General features: G+C 29.5%; 3 protein-coding genes across 3 annotated transcripts; 1 reads left to right on the plus strand and 2 right to left on the minus strand. All coding sequences in view use genetic code 12, as the record gives it.

Annotated features, from left to right (window-relative positions):
- Positions 1–6: 6 nt before the first annotated feature.
- DFJ63DRAFT_333062 (beta-mannosyltransferase) lies at positions 7–4300 on the minus strand (the record flags this gene model as incomplete). Its single annotated transcript, XM_064907787.1, has 2 exons — positions 7–2201; positions 4087–4300. 2 exons carry the CDS (start codon positions 4298–4300, stop codon positions 7–9), a joined length of 2409 nt encoding a protein of 802 aa, XP_064764920.1.
- A 273-nt stretch (positions 4301–4573) lies between these two features.
- Positions 4574–6469, plus strand: RAM1 (protein farnesyltransferase). The gene has a single exon (XM_064904592.1). The coding sequence runs from the start codon at positions 4847–4849 to the stop codon at positions 6368–6370; it is 1524 nt and encodes a 507-aa protein (XP_064764921.1). The 5' UTR covers positions 4574–4846; the 3' UTR covers positions 6371–6469.
- PTP2 (tyrosine protein phosphatase) lies at positions 6409–8589 on the minus strand. The gene has a single exon (XM_064904608.1). The coding sequence runs from the start codon at positions 8303–8305 to the stop codon at positions 6569–6571; it is 1737 nt and encodes a 578-aa protein (XP_064764922.1). The 5' UTR covers positions 8306–8589; the 3' UTR covers positions 6409–6568.
- Between the last annotated feature and the right edge of the window lie 3452 nt (positions 8590–12041).

A 12041-nucleotide genomic window follows, 5' to 3' on the forward strand; every position in this document is an offset into this window, starting at 1 on the left:
TCTATTCTATTCTCCATCCTTTGGAGCATGGTCTAAACCATAAGCGGCACAAAATTTATGAGAATCTTCCAAGGCACATTTAATATTATCATTATTAAATCCCAGTCGTTTGGAAGATGAAGATTCAAATGTTAATTTAGCATCTTGATTAGTTAAAATCGCCTTCAATAACCCTTTGATGTGGATTATATCGACGGAATTATCTGCAATTGAATATATCATGGTTAAATAATCATCAAATCCAATATTCTTATTATGTTTATTATTAGTATCATAAGAATTTAATGACCAACTTCCAATTCCATTGGGGATGAATACATTTGGTTCACCCAGTTTACAATCAGTGTTACTGACATCATCAAATGCTCCTACGGGAACATCCAATGATATAAAGGGACTCATATGACTGATCTTATACTTATTATTATCATCTTTTATAATGGTGACGAGATTTGGACGATAGAAATCATGACCACATCCACAATCTCTTAAATGAGCTCTAGCGAATCCAACCCAAATTTCTCTACCTTGAGGAATATTATCTAAAATGACCTTTAAATTCATGTTGGATGATTGATATTTATAATCATCTAATAATTGATTTAGATTGATTAATTGTGACCCCCCACGTAAGGATCCAATCAGATCTCCATTATCTTTTTTATTCAAGGAATAATCCAATTTACAATCACTAGTATAAATATCATTTATGTTGGATAATTTACATTTCAAAACTTGAATATCTTCCCATTTATAAATGAAATAGATATATTTATCATATCCATATTTGACTCGATCATAATATGATGTGAATGGTGTCCAATTCTTTTGTAAATAAGCTCTATCCACTTCGATTTTCTTAAGTTCTGAAATACGATTATAAAGATTTAATTTATATTGATGATTAGGTAATTCTTCCACATTGATTTTCCCTCTTTGGAATTGCCATGGCCAACAAATATACATGGATCGATAATAATTGAAATCAACATTGTAGGTACGATCATTTGATTTATCTTGTTGTTGAGTATGAGCGATTTTCCGATGCCAACTATTATAAATAATGACGGGTTCTTCATAACCTAATTTATTCTTTGCCAATAAGATTCGAGGATCTTCTGGTCCATAATATTTCTCATGAATAACTTCAGAATCATGATAAAATGGGGTAGGTAAGATCTGTGGGAATTTCAAATTCTTAAAATTTATCCCTGAACTATTGATATTTTCCAAATCGGGATTATTAGTAGGAATGATTAATTCCACATTATTAATTTCTTGCCATTTTTCATCAAATAATTGAGCATACATGAGGGATATTACTGGTTTATTTTTGATTCCAGAGGGAGTATAGATGATTCTTGAAATCATGAAATGAACTCCATATTGTTCTAACCATACTGATGTACCAGCTAATCTATACCAATGTTTTTCAATAGTATGATCTCGTAATTGATTCTTAATGGGATTATCGGTAAAGAATGATTTTAATTCTTGATAATAATTTGAATTTTCCAATTCGAAATTCCGAACAATTTTTTCAAGAGAGGTTTCTTTAGAGATGGGATCACTTATTTCAATATCATAATTGGATAAAATCTGATGACAATTCTTGACATAACCTCGAAGATTCTTCTTTAAATTATTAAAAATAGAAATGGTGAAAGGATGGAAATTCAAAGTTTTAATATCTTCATTCAAAGGTTCTGATTTTAAATCTTTATTGAATTGATATTTGAAGATATTAAATTTATCAAGATTGATTTTATTATCCTTAGTGAAATAATTGAAAGCATTAATTCCATTATCTTTCTTTTCATCATCCTCATCATCTAATTGATGATGTTTTGGATTGGCTTTACTTGTTAATGCTTTATAGAAATTAATAAGATAATCATTTGAATTGGCATCGATTTCAAAACTTCGAGGAAATATCACATTTCGTTTGGTACTTCCAGTATGGATGGTATTATAGGATGATATAGGTTTATAATTGACAATCAGATCTTGATAATTTGTTACACCTGAATGTGATTGTTGATTATGATGAGGGATATGCAGAATATGATAAATATTATTCGATGTGGCTATTCGAGTATAATGGGATAGATGAAATGTTATAAAGAGACAAATGGCCCCAAAGATGACGATGATAAATGAGATTCTCTTGGTAGGTATATAAGGTGGAGAAAACATGGCATCTGGCAGAGGTATATGATTATGAAATGGATTTTGATATTGCAAAAATGATTTTGTGGTGTGTGTGTGTGAGTTATGTTATGGGCTATGAGACTGACTATGATGATATATGAATACAAGAAGGATATGATATGATATGATGTGATAGGATGAATAAATATACTTGATATGAAGATAACTGTTGCTATTTTATGAAAAAAACTAGTACACCCCGTACCAAAGAATGAAACAATGAAATATGAAAAAAAAAAGAACTCGAACTTTAAAAATGAATTAAACGGTGGTACAGCAACAGATTTAAACTTTGTCTGTCTCTCTCTATTTTTTTTTTCTTAGGGGGGAGGACCAGATTTTAATTTTCAGTGATATAATATGGAAATAGTAAAAGAAGAAAGAATAAAGATGACTTAATAAATAAATATAAATTGGATCACCTTTAAAAGAAGAGGAGAGGAGAGTAGTTTGTAATAGTTAAAATGGAAAAAGATTATTTTGAAATTAAAAACAAAAAAGAATAAAAATAAAAAATTTTGAAAAAGTGAAAAATTATAAATTATAAATTAATTGAAATTAGAAACAAGGGCTAACTTAAACAGGCTAAAATATGTCAAATGGGATACAGATAAGATTGTCTAATCCACTAAACTATATATAATATCAGTCGATCTCTTGTCTTACTTGCTCAATTATCCACATTTAATTTTAAGGGACATAGTGAAACAGCAATAAAATAAAATAAAATAAAATTAAATTAAATTAAATATAAAAGTAATGCAAATCATCATAGCGTGTGACAGATTAAGTTTACGAATATAAATTTGAAATAGTACCAAATGCAGTTGTATGGTGTAGTTTAGGGTTAGAGGAGGAGATCAGTAACGGTTAGAGGCTAAGAAAAGAAAAGAAAAGAAAAGAAAAGAAAATGGGATACCGCTTAGAGTGTGTGATTCGGTTAGTGTTACCTTACTTTTTGGTACGTTATGATACGACATTATACGATAAGATAGGGAAGGAGAAGAAGAACTGAAATAGTGATAATAGCATTAATTGACTTTTACTTCACCTTTGACCTTTGCTTGGACCTCAACTGTGGTATGGTTTGGCCAACTAAAGTGAGCTAAAGTGAAGTGAAGTGAAGTGAGGCGATGAATTAAATCGTTATTGGTACAACACACGTGTGATTTGTCTAAAAAGTTTTTGCAGTACAAAATAAAAATTTGTGATTTTGTGTCATTGTCAAAAAGTTATGGTTTAATTACATCCACACATCTCCTCCTCCACCACTCCTATTTCATAGCAATTATACAGTTATTATTTATTTAAACCAAGTAACCATTTCTCTTTATCAATTATCTTTCGCTTTGTTCTAATAATATATCTATCTATCTTTACTTTTCTTCTTGTTCATTCATCATCATCTTCCATTGTTATTTTTAAACGAAAGAAATTTTAACTGTCATAATACTTTTACATTCCCAAACTTATTTCATTATTTCATTTCATCTCTTTACTTAATCTTTCTATATTTAGCACTTTATACTACGCCTTTTCGTCATTATTATTAGTATATGACTAATTATAACAGGCTTAGATACATTCTAATGCTATTTTTGCGATATTTAAATTCATCCTTCGTCAATATTTGTTACTATTTTTAAACTATCAAACCATTTCCATTAAAAAAACCACACAAAACATTTAAATCAAGGCGGGGTTTGGAAAGTCACGAGAATTCGCATCACGCGTAATGTCACATGACTGAAATTATTATAAAATCTAAAAAGTCATATTTATACCAAATTATCTATTATATAGACTCTAACCATTATGTTCAGTAATCAAGTCTATAAATGTCAATTGACTTTCCCTATAATTATTTCGATTCACGATACACAAAAGCATCCAAAACAATGTAAATTAAAGCAATGAAACAACCACAACTTCCATAAATTAATATCCTAGATGCTAAAATTTGTTGTCTAATACGTTCTTGTTCCTCTAATTTGGTTTCATTCAATTTTTCAGCATCTCGTTGATTTGTTTTGGATAATAAAGGTGTTTTGCTTTCAGATTCAGATTCAGAGTCGGAATTAATTGACATTTTATATATATTATTCAAAGTTCATATAATGGAGAAAGAAAACTCAAATTATAGCTGGCAGTATATTGAAGAACACCGATTTATAACGTCTATAGCTTTAATCTAATAAAGTACAAGTGATATGATTGACCTTTTATACTATTCAAACTTATTGTATAAAAACAAAAAGTTGTTATTCATGATACTTTGTCCATCCCATAGAAATATCTGCCATCCTTCACCTCAAATACTGAAAGTACTTATAAAACACCATTTTTTGTACATGTGACTCTTTTTTAATGATATTATACCACAGATAATCAACTTCACTTCATTTCTTATGTCTAGTCTCTCATAGTCTCTATTTCACCCTGTCCTATTATGTCTAACTTTCTATAGTTAGGATTATATCTTTCTTCATGATTAACTTATTACAGAATATTCAATCACGCGACGAATCACATGACTCACATTGTTAAATCTTAAAGTAGTAATTTTTTCTAAAACATCTTAAATGATTCAAGTTTATTATTTCAATTACATCATTCATTCAATTGAACTATAAATATGTCAAATAATGTTCAACATGAACTGAAACAAACAACCACTTCTGATCCTTCAGACAAGATAACCTACCTTTTGAATCTATTAGGTAAGAAACTTCCTAATCAATCATCATCTGCTCCACCACCTCCTGTTACTGAAAACGATTCAGATTACGAAGATATCATGACTGATGAAGAACAAGATATTTATACGTTTGATACCAAACAACAATTAATCCAATCATTATATTCCTCTCACGCCAAATTCAATCCATCCTTATCTCCTCATGATTTCAATCAAGATCAAGATCAATTAAATATCAATAACAATGATAAGAATGAGAAATCATCTACGATTTTACAACAACAACAAGTGGAATTATTAATCCTTGAAACGTTTAAAGATCATCCTCAATTACAATTCTTAACCGGGAAACACTTGAAATATCTTGATTTATCCTTACATTCGAAATTACCGGCCTATTTCAATGCTCTTGATGCTAATCATACTTGGATGATGTATTGGTTAATCAATGCTCATAAACTTATAAATCAATCCACCGTTGAAATCGATACCGACACCATTGATTTGATTAATGATAAAGTTGAAAGTTGTATTATTAAAGATGGGAAATATGGTATTTCAGGTGGGTCTAATCAAATCGGTCATATCGCATCGACATTCTCGGGAATATTAACCTTAGTATTAACCAAGAATTACCCCAGATTATTGGAAATTAGATCTCATTTATATCATTGGTTCATATCACTTAAACAATCAGATGGTTCATTCTTAATGCATATCAATGGTGAAAGTGATTCAAGATCAGTATATTGTGTATTGGCCATCTCCGCCTTATTAAACTTACATACTGATGAATTAACTAATCATATCTTAAATTGGATTAATAAAAATCAATCGTATGAAGGTGGATATAGTAATAATGCTCATAATGAGTGTCATGGAGGTTATTCATTCTGTTCCATGTCGATTTATTATCTTCTCTTTACCCATAAATCTCAGTTCAAAACTGATTCCAAGATCAATCTTGATAATTTAATAAGATGGTTAGTGATGAGACAATTCGCCATTGAAGGAGGATTAAATGGTCGGACTAATAAATTGGTTGATTCATGTTATGCATATTGGATTGGAGCCATTTATCCTATGATTGAAGTATTAATCGATCAACCTATTTTCAATAGAGATGGATTAAAAACGTATCTCTTAAAAGCAGGTCAAAATTTCGATAAAGGGGGATTTAGAGATAAGCCAGGGAAATCAACTGATTTCTATCATACCAATTATTCATTATCAGGATTAAGTGTATGTGAATATACCTATGATTTAGAAAGTGATGATACCAATGATGATGATGATGATGAATTATTGGCATTTAAATTTAAAGTGGCCAATAACGATGACAACGACAACGATGATGATAATGAAAAGTTTACGAATGCTATACATCCCATATTTGGAATTCCTATAACTGATGTTAATGAAATAAGACAATATTTTAAAAATTTTCCAAAACCTATATAATTATCCCTATGTAATTATATAAAAAAATAAACTATAAAAAAAAACATTAAATAAATTAAATAAATATACATGATGACGATGACGGTTAACGAATGATCTATGCTATGTATGTAAATGAAGCGAATGGCCGTTGTAAAGAATGCAGATATTAAAAAAAAAAAGCAGTTAGTATTAGTATTGTGGAGTTAGCAGTGGTTGTTAGTTTGATTGTTCATGATTTTTCAAGTATTTCAAGATTAATTCATAACATACTAAATATTGTTGAAAATTTTGAACCATGGAGATTCGTTGAGTTCGTTCATAATTAATCAATTTATATATCAAATCTTGATTTTCTTCAAACCCAGTAAAGAATGATGTGGGGGATTGTAAATATTTATTAATGAGGGTATCGATAGCGATGAATACTCCTGTTCTTCCACACCCTGCTGAACAATGAACTAAAATTGGTGCTGAATCAGATGATGAATTTGCAAGGATATTATTTTTGAATTCGATTAAGGAAATAACACTATTTAAATCGATGGGGACGTTGAAATCGGGCCAATTTAAAATTTGAAAATGATAAATATCTCCTTCTAATTTTCTAACGATATAATCAGCAGATGAATGAATGATAGTATCAGATTGTTGAGATGAAGATAAATATTTATTAGTTGATCCTGAATCTAAACTTATAATGATTTTAATTTTTGAATCATGAATAATCTTCCAAAAATCTTTAATGGTATTATGCAAAGGGTTTTGAGTTGCGATATAATTATTATTCTCAGTGTTTAAGATATGATTACAATTAATGAAATTAGCATTGAAATAATCATCATGATCATCTTCGACTGGTTCTTCTTCAAGTGATACCGTCTTATTTATCTTAACTCGAGAATGTTCATAAGGCCAAATATTATTATATCGATTCTTTAACCCATTTTCAATACTGCCAAAGGGTAATTTATAATTAATCTCATCACAATTAGGACATAAAGTATTTGGAGTACATATTTCATTATCATGATTGTTATTAATGATGGAAGGTGAATTAACTAATAATGATTTAATTCGAAGTCTTTCACTTTGTTCTAATTTTTTGAATTTACCCATTAATTGATCGATAACAGCTTCCTTTGATGATTCAGAAATGAATTTTAGCCAAGTGGGGAAAGTGTGTAAATCAAAACTGTTTAAATTATATGAATGTTTATGATTATCATCGATGGAATTCTTTTTAATTGAATTTAAAAACCGATCGTCAATCGAAAACCCAGCGGCACTACTTCCTGTTGATGAATAACCTGATTTCGAACTAGTTTGAGTACTGGCGGGTCCTAACGTATCTTTATCGGTTGAACATTTCAATTCAGATGATTCCATTAATTGAGATGGGATGGTAGTATGTTTGAATCCCATATAATAAAGGTTAAATCGATCATTATTGAAAAGGTAAAACTTTAATAAGATTTGATATAAATTAATATTCAAATCATGATCATTGGAATCATCATCATAGAATAAGATTGAAATAGGTTTATTATTATCATCATCATCAGATTGTAATAATCTTTGTTTGCATGCCGTGGGTAAATTAATTAATTCAAGGATGTTGGATAAGTTTAATGATTTCCTCTTTAATAAAGTAGTGGGTAATTTAATATTAATTGAATTTATTAAATGATTTTTTAAATATGAACTGTAAGATCTTATATCAAACATATAATCAAATTGATCAATAGAAGGTAAATGATTTGAGATAGGTTGAATCGTTGTTGGTAATTGCTGAGATGATATAGTTTTAGTATTCTGTTGTGGTTGTTGCTTTGGTGGAGGTTGAAAGGAAGGAATTTGAAACATTATGCTTGGGGAACTAGTAGATGATATATCATTATTAGTAGTTGTAGTTGTAGTTACAGTTAAACTTGGTGAAGTCCAACCATCAGACATATTCTTCTTAATAAAAACTACCTGTAATTAAGCTATAAAATAAAATTTATAGAACTGAATTTAGATCTCGAGAGATTCGTAATTATATATATTTAAATCATATATATTCATGTATGTAAATAGATTGACAGACAGACAGACTAAAAAGGGTTCTAGATCATTATAGAAACGATGATCTTAAAATTTTAATTTTAATTAATTTTTAATTTTAAGATCATTCATTCTCTTCCCATCTCTCTCACGAATCAGACTGCATTATCAGTAGCATAGCAAAAATAAACAAATGGGATTTATATTTACCTTTTTAATTAACTATGACCATCTCTCCTCCTACAGCTTCTAAATATAAATTACGTCATGGCTTTAATTTTTTAACCGCAAAAAAAAAAGTCATGTGACTGTTCGAATTACTTAATTGGGAAAAATAATCAACATTTAAATTTCTTTTTTTTCCCTCCTTCTTCCATTCCCCCATAGTGAATGATGGTGGTGATATATATCCTCTTACAAATCTTTTAGCAGCTGATGCTCATTGCAACCGGAACCCCTATCAAAAAGATGAAGATCAATTATTTTCGATACAAATATACATATATCCACACATATGTACGTGATGATGCTTTTCCATGTCTGATATCTCTCATATTTTTGAACGGGTTTATATTAAGACACTTAGTTTCATTAATAATAATATAATAATAATATAATAATAATATTATTATAATATTATTATTATTAATCATGCTCATCACAGATTAAGATCATCATTATTATTAGGTTTGACATTATCACCTTAAAATTTTATTCATTGATTAAATTTGAATTTAAGAGGTAGTATTTATTGGCTATAACTTCCTCATTTTCATTATATTAATGAGGCACGACAGCAAAAATTAGGTACCATTGGATATGGGGAGCTTGCTTACTTACCTACTTCTTTTCCTTCACCTCTTCTGTCGTCTTTGTTCTCTGTCAATATTACTTGATGTAGATAAAGAATGTTAAGCCGAGGACCCCTAGAGGAGCCCTATTTCTGAAACCTTTAACCTCTACTTTCACCTCTATTTTTGCCTCATAGCAGTCAGTCCAGTAGTAATAGTGGTAAACCTTTTCCCGCTACAAAATTTCTATTTTTGTCACAATCACAGACTCTTTTTCTCGTTAACTCTTTTTTTTTTCCACCGCCTTGCTCCCCTTTTCTCCTTTTCACCTCCCTCCTCGTCCGCCCCCCCTCCCTAATCCCGTAATAAATGCGTAAATGATCTTTAAAAAATTTGGCGAAAAAATGTTTAGACCTCGCCTGGAAAATTTTAACAAAAAATCATAAGCTATTTTAATCTAAAAATTAGAGTATCAAATATAGTTTTAATAATTTAAAAAAGGGTTATTTTTTAATCTTATTTTGGAGGATTTCATTTTAAATTTCTTTAATTCTTTCCTATTAAATTCGAATTAAGGTTATGAGTCCTTTTATTTTCTCATAATGTAACAACAAGGGTGAATTGGTTAACGAACTACGAATTAACTACAAGGTTTTAATTTAAACTTGGTGGTTAAACACATTAGTGGAGGGTGTCAAATGTTGCTGTTTCCTTAATTGGACAATATCGAATAGTTCTGGGAACTTGGGCGGGAAATAGTGTTCATACTACCTCCAACCTACGAAATATTTTGAATTGGGTTCAGGTTCCATTTAAGATATGTTCTTAAAGAGTTCGCTAACGTATAGAAAATCAAATGATAATTTAATACAATACGAAACGGACGTAGAATAATAATGAAGGAAAAAAAAAATTTCACCGTCAATCCATATGATGAATTGTTTCCTATGTTAAAACAATAAATAAATAATAATATTTTCTAACTGAACCCTGGTACTAGTCCTCCAAAATACCCCAACTTGGTAAAGCAGAAATCCCTACATAATAAATAAATCTAATTGTTATAACCATGTTACTACCTAATGGGGCAATCATAAAAGCTTATTTTTAAAGTAAGGGTTAGATTTAATTATGGCTTTTATTTTTCAGTTTTTTCGCAGACTACCCTCTATCGATTCTTCGTACCCTTTATATTTTGGGGGGAGAAATAAAGAGGTGAAGTTTGGCGCGTAAATGAGTATTTTTATTTTCTTTTATTTTCTTGACTTTTATAATGCATGTTTAGAGTTTTCATAAAAAGCTTAGATCCAATGGGAATTTCAATTATTAATAAGCGTCAAAAAAAATCAAGGTGGACAGTGGATGATCCTTCCGTAAAACTTCGTTGATTTTTCTTGACTTTAAATTTCATGTCATCGTAATATTTGTTGTCTATTACGAACTTTACAAGAAAAAAGCATTAAATCAAAATCAACCCCCTTTGATATTTGATTGCTTAAAAGCGGAGTAGATAGTATAGATAAAGCAATCAATCAATCTTAATAACAATCACATTCAGCATATTTAATTATAAATTAATTGGACGAATGAAGGTATAAAATATTGTAATCGTCTAATTTTTCTATCTCAATTAGGAATCTTCTCGAACAGACTGTATGCAATTTTCGGCTACCAGTTACATGGACTAAAACTCAAATATATGATAATCTAACAGAAATCATGCTTACCTTACAATTTGGACCATACTCCAGGTAGGCTTAAATTTCATATTATTAAAGTTAATTCGTAATCAAAATTCTAAAGTCCTGTCCCTTCTATTTCCCTTCAAAGAAAAGTTTTTTATTTTACACACCCATCTTGCATGAACAATATATGCAATAAAAAAAGCTTAATTTTGGAAATTCTTTTTATATGGGACCCTGACCTATTGGTCAATTTTATAGTAAAGCTTCACATGTATCTGCTAACCTTGTATACTGACTCTATTACTACTTTAGGTTAGTTCTAGACTGAATGTCGTAGTTAGTACATTCTAATTACTACTTTAGTAACGTTTCTTTTCTTTCTCTGTTTCTATTAGCACCCGTGAATAATTGCTTCGAACCATTTGCTTTTACGTTACTTATTTTATATATTTAAACTTCAAGACTTGAAATTCGTTGATGTATCTATCATCTGATATATGTTTTGATTCGTAATGTTACTCTAATTCGGCCCAACCTAATATTTTCAACAATGCTATCCGGACCTATCCAAATCCTAAACCCAAGATTAAATTTGTTCTACTACCTAAGGCGGCAGCTACCATATGAAATTATTGATTTTTATTGGCGTTGCAAAGATTTGCAATGAAGAAGTACAATAGGACCAACAAAAAAAAAAGATAAGAGAGTAATGTAGTAGATAATACCTTCCACCCCCTCTACTCGCATATATTCATTGTTTATTGCTTTCCTTCGCTTGCTTTGATTATTTCGTTCTCAATGGAAGGATTTAGTGTTTTGGAGATATAAAAAAACATTTTATGCAGGCTATGACTTGCATTAAAAAATAATGCAATATATTTTTTCTTAGAAAGTTTTTTTTTGGTCAATTTTAGCAGCCTTCAATTCTGGCTTCAGTATAATTTTTAACTTTAACTAAAGGTTATTAAACTAAAAAAATAATAAATGTCCCATTAATAATAATAATATTGGCTAAATATACTATTACTATCCTTTCATTGTTACAAGTATGAGGTGATAAGTGGATGATGTAAGTACTAACAAATTAGGAAGGTAATGCTTTTCACATTTTGCCCTTTTTGTATGATATTTCGTTGCCCATTTTTGCATTAATAAAGTATTTCAAATATA

Source organism: Scheffersomyces coipomensis (assembly GCF_036884675.1).
Source record: "Scheffersomyces coipomensis strain NRRL Y-17651 chromosome Unknown DFJ63scaffold_1, whole genome shotgun sequence".
NCBI classification, from domain to species: domain Eukaryota; kingdom Fungi; phylum Ascomycota; class Pichiomycetes; order Serinales; family Debaryomycetaceae; genus Scheffersomyces; species Scheffersomyces coipomensis.